The sequence below is a fragment of the Zingiber officinale genome, chromosome 11A (assembly GCF_018446385.1).
Source record: "Zingiber officinale cultivar Zhangliang chromosome 11A, Zo_v1.1, whole genome shotgun sequence".
Classification (NCBI taxonomy): domain Eukaryota; kingdom Viridiplantae; phylum Streptophyta; class Magnoliopsida; order Zingiberales; family Zingiberaceae; genus Zingiber; species Zingiber officinale.
The window spans coordinates 69,912,202-69,931,560 of NC_056006.1; the positions used below are offsets into that span (position 1 = coordinate 69,912,202).

Below are 19,359 nucleotides of genomic sequence, written 5' to 3' on the forward strand. Positions count from 1 at the left end.
TAATAACCCGTTAAAGATCGAGAGACGAGCCGCCGTCTATAAACGTCCGAGCGGAAGACCGACGAGCCCCGTCGTTAAAAATCAAGAGTCGACCAGCTATAACCGCGCCGCCGAGCACCGACGTTAAAGATCGAGAGACGATCCGGCGCCTCCGAGCGGAAGACCGACGAGCACCGCCGTTAAAATCAAGAGGGCTATAAATAACCGCGCCGCTCGAGCAGGGGCATATAAAGATCCGGGCCAAGCGCTCAGAGAGCGAAGGCCCACGAGCCGATCGGCCGGGCGGGGTATATATTAAACTCGTAAGCGATGACCCGTGCGTTCGGCCGGGCTATAAATACCGCTCGAGCGCGGGATATGAAGGCCAAGGCCGCTCGACCTGGTAAGAGTAGCTAGAAAGACCGACGAGCCCCGTCGTTAAAAATCGAGAGCCGCGTCGACCGGCTATAAATAACCGCGCCGTCGAGCACCGACGTTAAAGATCGAGAGTCAAACCCGCGACTGTGAGCTTACTGGATGAAACTAAGGACGCCAAATTACGAGCGTTCGCAAGTACTAAATTGATTAAGTCCGATCGGCCATCACTGAATGCAAACAGCATAGCCAAGCGCTAAACGATTTAGAGGAAAACAAGTCAACTGATTAACCCGATCGGTCGTCTAGTGTGGAACACGTGGAGCTTAACTGATTCTACGAATAAGCACAAAACAGACAAAAAACGACGATGAAGGGCAAGCAAAAATAGACAAAATAAGACAATTACACCGATCGGCACATGCAAAAATTTTATATCAGCAGATAAAATACAGAAAGCACTGGGAAGGAACTCGCTTCACTCCGGGTCCTCAAAATTAAAAAAGGCGTCCGGGATATAGTCAATCATAGCCGCCAGATCTGAAGAGGGAATGCTCAGGTCAGCAGGAAGGTGCCCTCCCTTCTTCAAATACGCCATGGTGACCTTGACCGCCTCGGCGAAAGTTGAGGAGACGTTGCTTGGCGCGCTGCTGCTAGGCGACTCGGCTCTCCCTCCTTATATTTTCTGAGCGCCGCCCGGGAGGCAATTAGTGAATCTTGGAGGACTTTCTGGTCCACCTCCGCTTTAGTGCGTTCAGCTGAGCGTCCATCCCGTTCGGCAGCTAATTGGGCTTCCAGGTCCTTAGATTGCTGATCTAGGGCTCGGACTTCAACTTTCATCTTGTCCAGATCAGCAATCGCCCGCCTCTTTCGACTACTGGCGCGCTTCACTTCTGCGTCACGTTTCTTCACCAGGCCTTCAAGTCGAGCCACCTCTGTAGCCAGGTCGGCGGCCTTCTTCTGTTTGGCCTCGCGGGCTTGTTTCTCCCGCTCGGCCGATGGACCCCCCGAGACTTGGAGTTTTTCCATGAGATCCTCCAGCTCGGCCAGCCGATGGCTAGTGGCGATTTGCTCGGCCCAATGCTGTAAGGGAAACAATAAAATCAGAAACCAAACAGTAGCAGGGCACAAGAAGAAAAATGAACCTACCTGAGTGGCCTGCTGCATGTGGTTATCACCAAGCTGCTTGGGCGTCATGAGGGCCACCCTAATCTGAGCGTCCTCAAAAAGCTTGGCGAGCGGACCCCTCAAGGTTATCTCATGAACGGGGCTTGAAGGCCGATCGACAGACAATAAATATTCCTCCGATGGGAATCGAAGGGTAGTCTTGACGGTCGGGTGGCCGGCCGGCACTTCCTCAGCCTCAGTCGCCTGGCCCGAGGACTCCCCAATGGTCGACGAGTCCGAGGAGGAGAGCCAGAGGGTCGTGCGGTGGGCGAGGCCACCGAGGTCCCGATCTGCGACGGGGTGCGATCCGGCGGCGACCTCGATCGGCGCCTGTGGTTCGCCTTCCGCCTCAACCTCCGTTGAAGCGGATGGAGTAACTGCTTTCAGGGGTGGACTGCGTCCCCCCCTCTCCTGTAGCTGCCGGGCGGCTGGGGATTAGACCCCGCTCGGCGAGTTCTTTTTTGGTAGCCGCCTCAATTTCCACGGCTTTCAACTTCAGATGATCAGTAGCCTTGGAGCGCCACATGACTTCAGCTGCAGTAGAAAAAATTAAAATCAGTTAGACAAAAAAAGGCGAAGTGAGTAAAGAGTCCTTACTCATGCGGTAGGAAAGATTGGCCCGAACGGGAGACAATCCAAAAATGTACAACACCCCCTTGAGAAGCAACTGGTAGATTTTGTATAGGCTGGATTGCTTCTGAATTTGCCGAGCTCCAGCTGGGTCGGCACGGCGGTCTGCCATTTAGTTCGGAATGCTGGCCGCTCGGGAAGTCGCATGTAGAAGAAAAACTCCTTCCAGTGCTTGTTGGAGGTCGGCATATTATCAAAAAATTTGAAGCCTATTCTACTTTGGAAAATAAAAGTGCCCAACTCGGATTGTTTGGGGTAGAAGAAGAAGTGGAATATTTTGGGGTCAAGTGGAATACTATGCAGCCTAAAGAGGACGACCACCCACAAGTTGGCCGAGCGGGATCCAGAAATAATTACAGACTTCCAAAATAAATGGATGGGTAGGAAATCTAAGGCCGCCCTGGAATTGGTCTAGAAAAAAGCAAATGGTACCGATCGGCGGGTTATGGGGCCGATCGGTCAGGTCGGCTATAACTATTTCAGGGTCGTCCGGGATCTCGTACGTCCGAACAAGACGCCGAGCACCCTCCTCGTCAAATTTACTTTCCATACTCATATACCATGGACCGTGAACATAGGTAGCGGGTTCGGAAGAGCTCGCCATCTCGAAGAGACAAAAGGATAGCAACGAAAGAGAGGTGAAACGATTAGGAAAGACCTGGTAAGCGAGGAAAGAAGGCTCACTAAGAAGGAGATGGGCGGAGAAGATCGCCGGTGAGAGGATAGCCGCCGAGAAACGGGAACTGGATCGCCGGAGGCCGCAGCAACAGAGGAGTCAGAAGGACAAAGCACAAGCAAAGATGTGGCAGAGGAGGAGGGCTAAGGCTTTATACGGCCGAAGTCGATTGGCCTCCATCGTCCGATCCAGGTCACGAGAAACAAGGACGTCATCGGGCCGTCCATTTCAAAACAATCGGCGTCCCATCGTACGGATCATCACCGCCACGCGAGAAGAGCCACGTGGCGCTCTGTCACCAGGTGCAATTAATGCACCCATACCGCGCATGCTTCCACTTAATGAAAAGGATTTGCGTAATTTTCGAGAAGATTTAGACAAGCAACATCTACGTGAAGTGCCAAGACATTCAAAACGAAGAGCCGAGCGGCTGAATTTGGCATAAGGGCCGAACGGCTCAAGGGATATTATAAGGCGACGAGTCCAGTCAGTCGGACTCACCGCCTCCTTCGACTAGACTCAAGGGGAGGCAAGTGATCCCGGTGAGAATGGGGACCCATCAAGGGTCCCACCGAGGATGATGGAGGGCCGATTAAGCGACGCGCTTGAGCAGTCCGATGAGCGGTATAACCCACCATAGGTTGTTTCCGGCCATGTGTCCGAACAGCGAGGGTGACCGGCGGACCGAGCGAGTGGTCCATTCGCCGGGATAAGGGCGAGGATAAAAGGTTAGCCGAACGCCTATTCGCTCGGATATGGGATGTCGGGCATGCTTAATGATTATGCCGTACACAAGATTTCACGATAGAGGATCTAGCCGTCACATCATGGAGAGGTTGATACAGTAGCGGTATGACCTTATGGAGGCCCTTCTGACAGACCCATACCTGGGCATGGTCGAAAGCAGGTGATTGCTTTGATTGGCGTGCCCAGGCTCCTTCGAGAGAGCTATATAAGGTCTCCATTTCTTCACCGGAGGTACACGAGTCTTCTATTTCCAAGCCACCTCTTTGTTATTCCTCGCCTGACTTGAGCGTGTTTTGTTGCAGGTTCGCCAGAGCACTCGAGGATCTAGCAGGGAACGCCACATCCCCAGTGTTCGTTGACCCCTGGTTCGGGCAGGATCAATGGCTATTATGAGTGTTGAGTAGAGAAGCAATTGTGATGAGCGCTAGGCACAGCGGCGATTATCAGTGAAAAGAATAGCGATGATTGTGATGAGCGCCAGACAAAGCAACGATTATGAGTGCTGAGCAAAGCGGCGATCGTAATGAGCATTGGGTAGAGCGGTGATTGAGATATACGACGGGTAGGGCGGCTATTATGAGTGCCAAGCGGAGTGGCGATTGAGATGGGTGCCGGGCAAAACGACAATTATGATGGGGTCGGACAGGGTGGCTATGATGAGTGCTGAGTAGATCGACGATTGAGATGAGCACTGAGTAGGGTGACTATTATGAGTGTTGAGCAGAGTGGCGATCATGATGAGTGCTCGACCGAGGATGGGGCCCGTGCGGTTGGTAGTTATGCGCGTGAGCCATGCATGCTTGTAACTCATACGGGAGCGAGAGTTTGAGAGGTGTGTGAGTCATGCATGCTTATAATTCACATTGGGGCGAGAGTTTGGGAGGCGCATGAGCCATGCATGCTTATAACTCGCACTGGGGCGAGAGTTCGGGAGGTGCGTGAGCCATGTATGCTTATAACTTACATTGGGGTAAGAGCCTGGGACCTGACTGAAAGGTCGTTGGGTACGTGAGCCGTACACACATATAACTCACACCCAGATAAGAGTCTGGGAGGCACGTGAACCATGCACGCTTATAACTCGCACTGGGACAAGAGTCTGAGACTCGACCGAGAGGTTGTTGGACGTGTGAGGCATGCACTCTTATAACTCACACTAGGGCAAGAATCTAGGAGGTGCGCGATCCATGCATGCTTATAACTCGCAGCTGTTGAAAACACCTGCCAAGTGACCATTTAGAATTACTGGCTGAGTAGCCATATAGAAATATCGACTAGTGGCCTTTTAGAAATATTGGCCTAGAGACCATTTAGAAATACTAGCCGAGAGGCCATTTAGAAATACTGGCCAAGTGGCCATTTAGAGATATTGGTTGCATGACCATTTAGAATTATCGATCGAGTGTCAACTTAGAGATACTGGTTGAGTGGTCATTTAGAGATACCGGCTGCACATCCATTTAGAATTACCGGTCGAGTGACCATTTAGAAATATCGATTACGTGACCATTTAGAATTATCAACCGTGTGACGATTTAGAATTACTGACCGCCTGGCCATTTAGAATTATCGGCCGACGATGTATTTGTCAAAATCCTTTAGGATCATGGTAATGATCGAGAGTTTTTCGACATCGCCCATCTTCACGTTTCAAGTCAGGTAAAGAGGTTCCCACGTACGTTGCCAAATTTGATCCTATTCAGAAGCTGAGTCAGATGAAACTGGCAGTGATGTGGTTAGGATGTTAACCGAATCAGTATGACCCGGAGGGAGGAGGGGTGATGAGCTGCCCTCTATATTGGCTAAGTCGTTAGACCTCCAAAAAAGAGAAGGGCTGAAGGTGTTCGAAAGTCCTCGGCCAATGGAGCCTGCAAGGTTATTAGAAAACAAACTGTGGGTTGTCTTGGTCTATCCCTCTAATGCTCAAGTCAGCGCCCGATGATAGAGAATAAACAGTATTGTAATGAAGAACATAAAGACTGAATGTAAAGCATACCAAGCACGCAAGAGCGGATCAGAAGCAGCACGGAACCAGATGTGATGGTGTAGAGGAAGAAGATAGCGCGGTGCTAGAGACGGTGTGGAGCCTAAGCATGACATGGAGTCGGAGATGATGTGGCACCAAGGGAATCGAGTAGACAGCCAAGTCAATGAGAGGGTATGAATGTTGTTGGCGGAAGGACTTCGAGCTAGAAATCAGGAGGGGAGTGAGTTGTCCCCGGCACTCAAGGCCATTTCTGATTATGCCAAGAACCAAGAAGATAAACAGTGCAAAGCATAATGAAGATAAATATCTATCCCCCATTTGCTCTACTAGACACCTCTCCTCCTTTTTATACTTCCTCTTATAATCTCCACAATAATGAGGCATTAGAGAATGTCTAGTGTCAGAATATATTGGGTGATGGAGGATGAATGCTGGACTTCCATTGGATAGAGGAAAGTTCCATGGTATGCATGTTGCAGAGTATCAAAATATTCCCTGGCGAATAGCCATTACTCTATGACAGGCAGTTGTGATTCTTTGACAGTGTTATCTCCCAGAGATAGTTTGAGTCCCGGAGATTCGATCGGTGCATAGGTTGACTGGGAGTAAATTGGGAGTCATGCCTATGCAGAATGGGGAGCTGAGTCTCGGAGATCCAACTGGCATAGAAGTTGACCGGGTGTAAATTGAGAGTCTTACATATGTGGAGCGGGGAGCTGAGTCCCGGAGATTCGATCGGTGCATAGGCTGACTGGGAGTAAATTGGGAGTCATGCCTATGCAGAATGGGGAGCTGAGTCTCGAAGATCCAACTGGCATAGAAGCCGACCGGAGGTAGATTGGGGGTCGTGCTCATGCAGAGCGAGGAGTTGAGTCCTAGAGATCTGACAGACATAGAGGCTAATCGGGAGTAGATTGGGAGCGATTCATATGCATAGTGGGGAGCTGAGCTTGGGGTCCAACCGATGCTTGAGTTGGCCAGGGATAGATTGGGAGTCATGCCCATTAGAATTAGGGAAGTGTCCTGGAGGACTCGACCGACGCTTGCGCTCGGTTAGATGTAAACCAAGAGTAGTGACTAGGAGGCATGGGGAGCTGTCCTAGAGGACTTGATTGAAACTGGGACCTGATCGGCTGTGAAGAGTAGTGACCAGGAGGCATGGGGAGCTGAATCCTTGAGGACCCGACCGACACTAGGACCTGACCAATTGTGAACCAAGAGTAGTGACTAGAAATCATGGGGAGCTGTCTCAGAGGACCCGACCGGACTGAGGCCTGATTGGTTGAGTCTCGGAGTAAATGGTTCATTCGGATACATACTTACCTTGACTATCATATTCTTTTGACTTTTAACTGTCATATCACCTTAACTGTCGACCCCACACTATCCCTAGGGCCATCCATAATTGATCGTATCAATAGAGTTTATTAAGGCCTATGTCTAGGGTCCTAAATTTCTAATATTTTAATATTATTTTTTGTATTTTTTAAAAAACATTCACTTTTAATTTTAAATTATTTTATTTGTTATAGATTTATTTATTTCTTTTATATATATATATATATATATATATATACAAAATTGATATCCTACGGACCTTTTTTCTACGGAACCATATGGACCAACTCACGTGGCATATTTATCTCGTTATTTTTTATCGCGGTTTCCTAATTTTCCTTATTTTCTTTTCCTCTCGTCACCGAAGCAAGCCGCGATCCTCTCTCTCGCCGAAGCCGCGATCCTCTCCTCTCGCCGAAGCCCCGAAGCCGCGATCCTCTCCTCTCGCCGAAGCCTCGCGATCCTCTCCTTGCCGCCACAGCAGTCTGCGCCTGCTCTCTCTCTCTCCGCAGCGGAGATAAATATGTCACGTGAGTTGGTCCGTATGGTTCCGTAGAAAAAAGGTCCGTAGGATATCAATTCTGTATAAGGAAAACTAGGAAGCCGCGATAAAAAATAACGAGATAAATATGCCACGTGAGTTGGTCCGTATAGTTTCGTAGAAAAAAGGTATGTAGTATATATATATATATATGTTAAAAAAAATTAATTTATTTTTTTAAATTGATCTGTTAATGCGTGTCGATATTCTCGTACATCGTAGCCGGTGATCTCATTTCCTTCCCTTCGATATTATCGTACATCTCGTACCTTCCTCCGTCTCCGATGATATTAGTAAAAACGGACATTATTCTGATCCTTCATCGATAATCTTTCTTCCTCGTCCTGTTTTCCCTCAATAAGAACCGGAAATAGAGGTTCTTGTTCATTTGACGCAAAGTAGAATGCTAATCTTCTTAAGCATTACATTTTGTTCTTGTTTAACACGTAAATTAAAAAAAAACACTTTCATATTCTCTTCATGTTTTTTAATTTAAAATCTAGACTTTGAACGTTTATTGTAAAAACAATAATTTGTCAAAACTAAAATTAATACAAATTTATTTTAGAAAAATAAAATAATTTAGTAATTTTATTAATAAAAAATATTATTATTTTAATTAGTAATTTTAGAACTCAAAAAGCCAAAAAAAAAAAAAAAACCCCTCAATCAGGCTGCTGATCACGCGGAGAAGTCCACAAATGTCCGCGTCATGGACACCGACTTGTAAAGTCTTTCAGTTTTATTGCTATTCGGAAAGGATCGATCACATCTGATGAAGGATTGGAATCCAGTTGGAGAATTCCACTCAAGCATGCAATTAGGGAAAGTGACAATGGTGCAGTTCAGGCAATGGTGCAGCGGCAAAAGTATTCATTAGGTTACTCAAATCTTCACTGGTGGACGAGGAGTCACGCGCTTTCGGATTTGTCTGGCACTCTGGTGGACTTTTGAAAAGTTTGGTTTCTTTTTTGTATCAGTGGAATGAAAAACAAAAAAAATCTATATAACTCAGAGACGGTTTCATCTTACGTTCAAGTCGGCCATCTCCAACCGTGATTTAAGTTTTTGGGTTTTTTGGTGGCCCCAAAGAAAGAGACTAAGAAGTTGAGCTGATTTTTTAACTTAACTTCTTTAATTTTGATGACACATAAGAAACGTAAAAATAAAGAAGTTGGAAAAAATCTCTATTGGAGATGCCCAAGGTTCGTTCAAAAGGTACCTATCTGCTTGAGAGTCTAGTGACAGGTCAAGAGAAGACTAGATGGTTGGTGGGCTAAATGACACCGAGCCAACTTAATCTAACTTCTCGATCATAGGTTTAAATTTGAGTTGACCATTTCGTTGTTTTTTCTTTCTTTTTGCTTGGATGACCAGTTTGTTTGTTTGAATGTGTATAATTTCTGAAAGAGACACAAGCACTACCAATTGCATGTTGAGACAACCGTAGAAAATGATTTTGATGAGTCTCTGAAGTCTGAATGTTTCTTCGACTGAATTTATTATAATTTTTATGGGTAGGTAATAACATATCATGCGCAACTGTCTTAAATTGTCATTACCAGTTATCACAACTGATGTGTTTTTCTACAACCCCACGTATTTCGTGGGATTAAAAATCATACTCATCTGTCGGTTAAAATTAAGATGAGACAAATATGATCCAATATGGAATTGAACTCCATTCAAATGAGGCTTGAGTCTAATTCAACCAGCTTAAAACCATTCAAATGAGGCTTAGTCTAATTCAACAAGCTTAACACGCTCATCTAGAAATTCTAGTTTAATTAAGTATAAGTTAGCTGTAATGGCTCTCATATCTTAGTCTTAGATCTTGATACTATCATTTAGGTCTCGACTTCCGTTTAGACACTTCCCTTAGGCCCTATCTCAGTCTCAGTTCTCAGCACCATCATCCAGGTCTCGACCTTGGGCCGTTCACACCTTCTTTCTCAGTCTCAATGTTGGGGCAATCGACCTCGGATTAAGGATGACCAAGTTGACCAAGTTTGGATTGACTTGATCTTGAGTTGTGATGTTTGATCAATATGTGAGAGAGAAGTCAAGTAGGTTAAGGTTGACTGGATACTTGACGATGCCAGAAGTCCGATGGGAAGTTGACAAGAAAAAAATCTAAGTGAATCAAAGGAGAACCAGACACTTGGTAATTGAAAGTCCAACGAAAAGTTAGCAAAAATAAGTCCAAGTGGATCACGGAGGATCGGATACTTGGTGATTGAAAGTCCAACGAAAAGTTGGTAAGGGAAAGTCTAAGTGAGTCACAAATGATTAGACATTTGGTGATCAAAAGTCTAATATGAAGTTGGTAAGAGAAAATCTATGGGTCACGGAGGATTAGACACTTAGTAAGGAAGCTCTAACAGGTCACGAATAACTAGATACTAGGTAATGGGAAGTCTCAATAGGTTACGGATGACTGAATATTGAGCAAAGGAAGAGCTAGTAGGTTGAAGATAATTATATAGCAAGCAAGATGCGATTTCAACCTTAAAAAGGTTGAAACTAGGGGTAACAATCAACTTATAGAAAATGACAATTGATTGACAAACCCTAAATCCTAAATCCAAAATTTTGGGTTTGCTATTCAGAATAGATTGGGACAATTGATTGGAGGCTAAGCAACTGTGCGATTGGAGTAATCAATTGGCAACTCATTCCCAGCAAACATAGGGTCTTGGAATTGATTGGAGCAATTGATTGGAGGCTAAGCATTTGATTGAGGCAATCGATTGACAAAAGTTTCACGAGGAAACTTAAGTCTGCTGAATCAATTGGCCGAATTGATTGGGCCAATCGATTGATAGTACTTTCTGTGTGATCAGAAAGCTTAGGAATTAATTGAGTCAATCTATTGGAAGCTGACAATCGATTAGTATGAGTCACTAATTGATTGGTTAGGCAAAAAAGAGGCATTCTATAGATTTAAACAATCTGATCTTACGTGACAATCGATTAGGGGTAAGGCAATCGATTGGGAGACGTTTGTCAGCTCGAAAGCAATCCTAAAAAGGGTATTTCGTAGAGATTTGAAGTTGTCAATTCTTGAGTGTTTGGAGACAAAGTGCTATTGTATTTTTCACCACCAAAAGATATTTTCAAGCAACAAGAGATCAATCAAAGTAAGGTTTTGATTGTACGGTCATTTTCGATTGTATTTTCTCTTTGCATTATCTTTCTTGTTGTATGCTTATGCTCAAGTTTGTAAGAGACTTCTCCGCCTTTGGAAGGTTTATAAGGAGGAAGTTCTTAGTGGAAGCTGTGAGTGAGAAATAGACCTTTGAATTAGTCACCTCAAAGAGGTGGATACCAAGTAAAATCAAGGTGTAGTGCATGTGGCGTCTAAGTTGATTGAAGAGTTTCGTTGCGTATTCAACGACGAGCACAAAGCAAAGTTGAGAAGCAATTGAAGTTATTCACCCCTTTAGCTCGCATGGGTCCTAATAAATGGTATCAGATCGAGACCACTCTTTATCAAACTAATCACAGGAAAAAGCACAAGCTAGAGGAAGAAGAATAAGTTGAAAGTTTGAGCCCCAAATATCAACAAGTCAAATGACTAATCATTGAAGGAACTCAACTTCATAATGGAATTGATGTGCATAAGTTATATATATTTATAGACATTTTTTAACGCACGTCTACTTATATTTCATGAATATAATCTATGTTTGTTATACCCTATTTTATTATTATATCATACTTCCATCCTATTTTGTTCAGATATCTTCTCTTTGTATGTTTTGATTGACAAAAACATCGTTTAGAGTAAAAATGGAGCAATAACACACATTGAAGCAACTTATGAAGATCATCAACAAGGGCCATACCATGAGGCACGACCGTGTGCCCTCTCTCGAAGCAAACTGGGACAGGTCGTGCCTCCTACCATAGGCTAATTGAGGGGCGACCGTGTGAAATCACATGGTTGTGCCCCCCTTCCAGAACCGAATCATAGTCTGACCATGCCATTTGGCACAACCGTATCATATTTTCAGAGCCTAATCAGAGAGGGGCCATGCCTTTTGGCACAGTCATGCCTCTCTATACTATGTGCCATGGAGTTGGGGTCATGTCACATAAAAACAAGGCTGTGTTGAATTTAGACAGACTACAGATTAATTTTTAAATAGCCATAATTTTGTGCTCACGGGATGTTTCAGATACCAAAATATAGCTAATTTCAAGATCTATAACTTTACTTTAGGTTCAATAGAGAGTAAACATAGTCTAGCCATGCTAAAAGATAAGGTCGTGCCTCCTAGGCCCGACTGCATTGGGTTCTTTGCCCAAACTATAGACCAAAATTTGAACAACCATAACTTTCGGCTTGATTTGAGCTAGAGATCAATCCAAATATCATAATCTAGATAATTTCAAGGGCTATAACTTTGGTTCAGGATGAAATATAAGAAAACTAGGTTTAAGGGGTGAAAAACCTATTTTGGCGGAGCTCTATAAACCTAACAGATCTGGACAATTTGGAGGAGGTATAAAATGGTCAAGAAACTCATTTTTTAACTCATCTTTGACTTAGGGTTCTATCCCTTTCTTTGGAGAAGGGGTTTCCCCTTAAGAGAAAAATCTAGAGCTCTTCTTCTTCATGATTTGTCCACCTCTGTGGCAAGGGAACACCTTCAAAGATGTCGTGCTTCAAAAATAAACACTTTCCTTTCTCTATTTCCATATATTGAGTTGTAGTTTTCTACTTTCATTATCTTTTGGTTGTATTATCTTGTAATGAAGTAGATCCTCCCCTTTCTAGGAGGTAGGGAGTAATTGTGATATTTTTATTGATGTATGAAATATGTATATATCATTTCCTTGTTCAATGAAGTGTTTATGATATGTTCTATGTGTGTTGCGTCTTGTATATATTTGACAAAATGTGTGTGGGGTCAATTCATATAGATGTGGAGTTTTATTCACCGTGTAGCGAAGATACTCTAGTTTGTTTAACTAGGGACTTGTGATAGGGGGTATCCCTTACTTTCTATGGTATCACCCTTGAAATGGAAGACAATTCCCTCCAAAGAAAGCTAATTAGAGTTTAGAGAGTTTCTCCCAAATTAATATTAGGAAGTAACTTGTGTAATCTAGCGATTATATGACCGGGGCACTCTGTGATAGAGGTGTTGGGTGCTACTTGGAATACCGTTCTATTTCCCATGTACAAAAATTTGTACAAGCACAGAACGTTTCCTAGCAACCCATGTTCTCTTCGTAAGTTAAACTTGGATTGGAAACGAAACTTAACGTTTTGGGTTAGTATGGGCAAATACATCAAGAGGAAGCCAAAACTAGGACTTTAGGTCAAGGTTCAATTGAACTATTTAGCTAGTTTTGGGTTTTGTGTCAATCTTGGGATTGGTGATAGATACATTTTTGAATGTATTTTTCCCAAGTAGACATGAGTAAAACAGACCTCTTCATAAAATTTGGAAATTTTTAGATGTCTGTGGAATTATTTGTGCATTTCTGCAATTGGGTTCAGAATGTTGAAAAGGGCTGAAACAACGTACCAGTCGACTGGTACAGTTACAAGTCGACTAGTAACAGTGAAATTGAGCATATAGAATGATTCTGTGTGCTGTTTCGATAAGGGCAGTCGACTGATACTAGTCTGAAAGTATTTTCAGCACTGGATTGTGAGCGGGTCAACTCGTTGAGGTGTATGAGATCCATGGAGGATGAATACATGAGTTTAGGGTCAGTTGGATAATAAGTTTTCAACAATTGGGATATTGTTGGAAAGCTTTTTGGATATTAGATAAAGGGGGAGAAGTAAGGTTTAGTTGGGGAAAACATAATAGCAAATAAACATGCTAAAATAAATGGACTTACGTTGCTAAGACTACACATTTGGACTTACACCGCCGAATGGACTTACGTTGCCAAGGCTACACACTTGGACTTACACTGCCGAATGGACTTACGTTGCCAAAGCTACACACTTGGACTTACACCGCCAAATGAAAAACAATGCAACATGCATTGGAACCTATCCCAAGGGTCTCCTTACACCTATGCTCCCCATTGAGCTAGGAATTTTCCCATAGGGATTTTTAATAACCTATCCCAAGGCTCCCCCTACGTAAAGGAACTGATTTGAGCGCCAAAAGGAAAACGCTGGAAACCTCTTCCCGGATTGTCACTAACCCTCCTAATTTTATAGGAAAGTGAGTCTTCATCCAGTCAATCGTGGAACCATGTTCTTAGTCTATCATTTTCTCAATTTTCGGACCGCATCAAATAGTAAGCCACACACAAAAAAAAAAAAAAAAAAAAAAATGGAACCATGTTCTTAGTCTATCATTTTCTCAATTTTCGGACCGCATCAAATAGTAAGCCACAAAAAAAAAAAAAAAAAGTCAGAGGTCAAATCTAGTGCTGAAAAGCATCCAATGAAACAGGCTCAAAACCATTGTCTACTGCTGTTACATGAAACAACAATCTAGTTTAAACCGAGAAAATCTATCGTGCTTCGTTGTTAATTTGGATCGAGTTCCAGGTTAGCAAGTTGGTGTATGTTCATGGGGAATACGACGTCGGCGTCGCCGCTGAAGGCCTTCTTCGCTAGCATGATGTTCACTGCTGCTGTTGGGTGGAAGGCGTCCCAGAACACATACTGATCTCTGTTTGCACATGGAGTTTGGAAGGGTAGGCATGTAATCTGCCCACTGTTTCGTCCGATGCCACAGCAACCGCGATCGATCACACTAAACCCTGACATGATATCACAAGTTTTCCCTTAGATCAGTCAATCTTAGTCTAAACTCTTGTGCTTGATCTACCACGAGAAGCCACTTACCATACTGTTTGGGGTTGGCGAGGATATCCAAGATCATGTGATAGATATCGACATATATGAACTTTGCATGATGCAGATTCACATTGAGGGTATCTACCATTGCCTTCACCTTGCTGTCGAAGAGCATCACGAGCTTGTCCACGTCGGGCGAGCACTGACCCGAAGGACTCTCGGCGAGTATGCTAGGGATGCATCCTATCGATCCGACTCCATTGATCACAAACTTCCGAGCTCCGAGGTTGTACATGCTCTGAAAAAACAAACAAAACGTACTTAGAATTAACGATGGAGGATGAGAAACCTTTGTTTTCAACTTAATTAGTTACCGTAAGCTGACGAGCATACAGGTGGGCAAGCAGATCAGCAAACTGTTCCCCGTCGTACTGATTCCTAGTGTCGTAATCAGGCATCAGGTAATTATTCAAGTAGTCGTTGCTCCCCATTCCCACAAAGAAGATGCAGCGAGCAATGGCGTCGTAAACAGCATCTGCTCCCAAGTTGCCAGTGTTCTGATCGAGGGTGGACTCGAAGTTTTTGATCTGTTGGTCGAACGGTATTCTACCAGCCTGCATTTCAGTAGCTTAGAAAATGACGATATATGTGAAAAATTGCAGCGATAAAGGTCATGAGTGTAAGTTCGACTCACAAAGTTCTGACCAGTGACGTCCAAAATCCCTGCTGCAGCAGAAGCATAGTTGACCCCATGCAGAGCAGCAGCATCACCAGACGAAGTTTCAGAGTAAGGTGGGACGAGAGGCAGTCCAAGAAGGTCAGCTGCAATTGATTTAACACATGATCATGCATGCATTAATATCTTAGTGAGTTTTTATCTTTCAGCTAGCTGATTGTCACCTATTTCGTCCACAATGGTGTAGCCATTGGAGAACCTTCCTGATGGCCCCCCAGCAAAGTCAATGCCATAAGGATAGTAATTAGCCTTGGCAAAGGAGGCGAGACGATTGTTGTTGCCACTGTCGATGAGGGAGTCTCCAAATACAAACATGGCAGGCACCAGCTCCTTCTGCCTGCCACTTGCTGCTTGTGCTTCAGATACCAAACTAGTCGAGAAGAAGAGCAGCAAAGAGCTCAGGAAATGGTTGCTGAAGATGGCCATGAAGATGGAGTTAGGTATGAGTTCGGGGAAGAAGTGCATGGGGTTTGAAATAGGGTCGGAGATGGGAAGTTGGCAGATGGAAAATTAGTTAATGTATGGTGCTGTCTTAGCTGTTACCTACAAGGAGTAAATGATCGAGCTGGCTGCAGTGAACACCTGGTTGCTCTATTTGAGCTGCTTGCATGCATGCATGCATGAATGCATGCATCAAAGGAAAAGGAAGTTTACTTGGGCTGTGTTTGATTAAACAAAAATCTAAGACATGCATTCATAAGAAGGGATATGGATCCAAGAAAATGAAGTTTACTTGTCCTTCCTTTAGCATAGATCCGATGATAAAGACGGGGATCTTTATTGACGGAAGGCCAATGACACGTGTAAATCAAAGGTCAAGAAATTCAACCTTGAGACCGGCCGACCGGACGAAGAGGGTCGACCGTCGGGGCGATGCAGGCCGACCGGCCGTGAATCCCCCGAACCGAATGAAGACAACCTGACTGGGGGTCGGGTTTCCGATGCTCAAAGGTAAAAAAGTTTCAAGGCCGAGCGGGATGTCCGTTCGGCCGGGCACCAGGCAACAGAGGCAAGAGCAATCTCATCCGAGCATACGGCCGGTAGTCCTCCTGGTCGGACCAATACCTACAACCGGTGGCAGAAGTAATACACCTGCCAAGCGGCCGACTCGCTCGGCCCTGGAACAGACAGGGAACGCAAGAGGACAAAGGAGACAGGGATAACATCATCCTCGAGACACCTGCCGCCGACAAGAAGCAGAGTTGGCGGCCGAGCCGTACACAGGATCATACGACGGAAGCTTCCACCGTCACATCCGGGATATGCTCGGACGATTGCGTAATAGCTGGGGTACTTTTCTCGACACGAGCTCGTTAGGTATGTTTGGGAAGCGTGCGCGCAGAAACGTGCCTGTGCTTCCCGGGTCCTATAAGGACCCCAGCGACGGAGGTATCGCAAATCTCTTCCTGTAGCCACATTACGCTCCTCTCTTGTTGCCCGACTTGGCGTCGGAGGGCCGTGGCCGAAACCCTCCCGGCTCGGCTTCTTCTGCGAGTCCGCCGAGATCTACACCACCCGGAGATCGGAGAGACCACGCCTCACGCGTCCGCCGACTCAGCATTGAACAGATCAAATTAGCGTCGTCTCGGGAACGCACCAATCGAGCCTAGAAGATGGAAGAAGCTGACGTCAACTTTTGGTAACGCTCTCTCCCGAGGAGCTCGAAGCACTCGTCCAAGCACGGCAGCGAAAATCGTGGAGCAACGTAAAGCTCGGCAACGGGCGGCGTGAAGCGACATCGAACAGGGGCCGAGCGCCACCCAAGACAGGCAGGAGCATCTCTCAATATGGGGCGGAATAAGGGACCGGGACCACCGGATGGGGTGCCGCCGCCTACGATACCTTTTCATCTCTCGGGGCCTGTTCCTGAGGTAGCGCAAGCTAATCAAGACAAGGGATCTTCATCGGACGAAGCACCCATCCGGACGTCGAAAAGGAAAAGCACCCCGAACGGACGCGCCACCCGAGTGGATCAACCGGCTTTCAGATGTCATCTGCGTGATCCATCCGAAGCATTATCGCCCCCGCGATAGGGGAATACAATGGAACAACCACCGCAGACGACCATCCGGTAAGTTCGGCAGACCGCCACTGCATCAATACGGATGGTGTGAAATGCCGAGTGTTCCTCACCCACTTCGGGATCGGTCGGGTGGTTTAGAGGCAGACGGATCATCACAAGTTTCGGAATTCGACAGGCGTTTCTCCATCATTTTGCAAGCGCGCAGCGCCACCGTAAGACAAGTGTCAACTTTGCCATCAAGCAAGGCGCGAGGGAGGCTTGAGCGTACATTCTTGCTTCAACCCGGTGGCCATGGACATTCCAACGGTCACCTCGAAACAATGATGCGACGTGTTCACGCAGGGCTCGTGGACGGTGACTTCTTCCGCTCCTCATCCGAAGCCACCCTGACTACGACCACAGGCAGCACAAGGCCAACGAATGCATCAATGTGGAGGAAGCCGCGGCGAGAAGGAAAGAAGCCCTAGTGACCAACCGACTCTCGACATCATGCTGCGACGACCACCCAGAGGACCGAGAGCCGAAACTACCCGTCCTCATCAGCACACTCGGCCACACGCCGTCCAACAAGTCGCGACTGATTGGCCTAAGCCCAAGGGGAAGGTATGGACCCCGATGTTTTGTTCACTCCATCAGTCGGCTACTCACAACACCTGCGACTATCGGAGCCTCCCCCCATCGCTCATCCTGCGCCGAGGAGCTACCGCCGCCGATCGCCTTCACCAAACCAGTGACATCGACAACGGAGCCCCGTTCAAAGGATAGAAAGGAGATCCCCCGAGCGGCAGCATCATCAGCAGCACGAAGCCCACCATCGGGCGTCGCATGAACGACCTCGACCATCCGCTCAGGAGGAGGAGAATAGGGGGAACACATCTCGAGACAAGATCAACATCATTGCCAGAGGCCCGACCGGAGGAGACTCCAATAGAGCCAGGAAGACACACGCAAGGTAGCTGAGGATACATGCAGTCGGCTGCAGCCAGGAGAGGGCGAGCGGACCCGAGATCAGCTTCGGGCCCAGGGACCTCTAAGGAGTCGAAGTCCCACACGATGACACCCTGATCATTCGAGCGGTAATAACTAACTATACTATTCACCACATTTTCATTGACACAGGCAGCTCGGTCAACATAATATTCAAGAAGGCCTTCGACCAGCTATAAATAGACCAAGTTGAACTCCTGCCAATGACGACCCCCCTCTACGGGTTCACTGGGAACGAAGTCTTGCCGGTCGACCAGGTCCGGCTAGCTATCTCGTTGGGCGAGGAGCCGCTCAGAAGGACAAGGACCACCACCTTCATCGTGGTTGATGCTCCTTCAGCGTACAACATTATCTTGGGACGACCGGCTCTTAATGAGTTCCGGGCGGTCGTCTCTACCTTCTGCCAGAAGATCAAGTTCACGGTGGAAGATCAAGTAGGGGAAGTGCGGGGAGATCAACTGGCCGCTCGAAGATGCTATGTGGAGATGGTCCGAGCCGAGGCCAAGTCCGCTCGGAAAGTACCGCGGGTCGAGGTAAATACTATAATCGAGAAACCACCTTCTTTAGTTTATGAAGAAAAGGAGGAGGTGCAGATTGATTCTTCTCGATCAGAGGCCACCACCTTTATAGCTGTTGGTGCGGTTAGCACTAACGGTCTAACTCAGGTTTTGATGAATGACAAATCAGGTTAAGTTAGGTTCGTCGTTATCTAACACTCTGATCGAGTGTGCAGGATAAGTCCAGACAAGTCGACGGGCTGACCGGATGTCTGGCACGAAGTCCAGCTAGGTCGTGGCTGACCGGATAGTCAGCGAGAAGTCCAAGCGGTTGTGGGCTGACCGGACGCTGGCGAGAAGTCCGCTAGGTCGAGCTGCGATGACCGGATAGAAGTCAAAGCGGTCGCACTGGCCGACCAGGCAAAAAGTCAGAAGCAGGTCGCAAGGGCGGCCTGGCGCGTAAGTGAGGTAAGTCACCGAGGGGAGGATGCAGGACGCTGCCCTTGAAGGGAACATTAGGCGTCGATCAGGCTTAGAACCATTTCGGATGTCTAAGTCGAGATCGTGACTAGATTCCGGTTTCGGAAAGACGGAATCTAAGTCATACTACTTGTGCTAATTCCTACTATGATAAAATGTGCTAACAATCTGTTTTGCAGGATATACATTGCCTCGGATTAACTTTGTTTTGTAGGAAAAGGAGATTGGAACAAGGTGGTCCCATGGAATCGAAGGGGCGGAAGGATCCGGCGCCAGGCAAATTCTATCCACCAAGTCGTGCGCCACGTGGAGCATCTCGGTTTGGCTTACATCACATTCCAGCGTCGAAGGAATCCAGCCCGGGCGCGAAATATATAAAGAAGCCCCTTCAGGATCAAGAATTAACTGAGAACTC

General features: G+C 46.3%; 1 protein-coding gene across 1 annotated transcript; it reads right to left on the reverse strand.

The window, feature by feature from the left end:
* Positions 1–13,948: 13,948 nt before the first annotated feature.
* On the reverse strand, positions 13,949–15,422 carry LOC122031442 (GDSL esterase/lipase At1g71691-like). The gene is made up of 5 exons (XM_042590560.1): positions 15,122–15,422; positions 14,916–15,043; positions 14,596–14,835; positions 14,270–14,519; positions 13,949–14,184 (listed from the first exon to the last, which is right to left on the reverse strand). The coding sequence occupies exons 1-5, from the start codon at positions 15,420–15,422 to the stop codon at positions 13,949–13,951; spliced, it is 1,155 nt and encodes a 384-aa protein (XP_042446494.1).
* Between the last annotated feature and the right edge of the window lie 3,937 nt (positions 15,423–19,359).

Excerpts from the sequence above, each read along its gene's own strand:
- LOC122031442 (XM_042590560.1), bottom strand. The coding sequence starts at position 15,422 with ATGCACTTCTTCCCCGAACTCATACCTAACTCCATCTTCATGGCCATC. Across the intron at positions 14,836-14,915 it reads ACGTCACTGGTCAGAACTTT|GCTGGTAGAATACCGTTCGA; the intron begins GTGAGTCGAACT and ends ACTGAAATGCAG. Across the intron at positions 14,520-14,595 it reads TGTATGCTCGTCAGCTTACG|AGCATGTACAACCTCGGAGC; the intron begins GTAACTAATTAA and ends TTGTTTTTTCAG.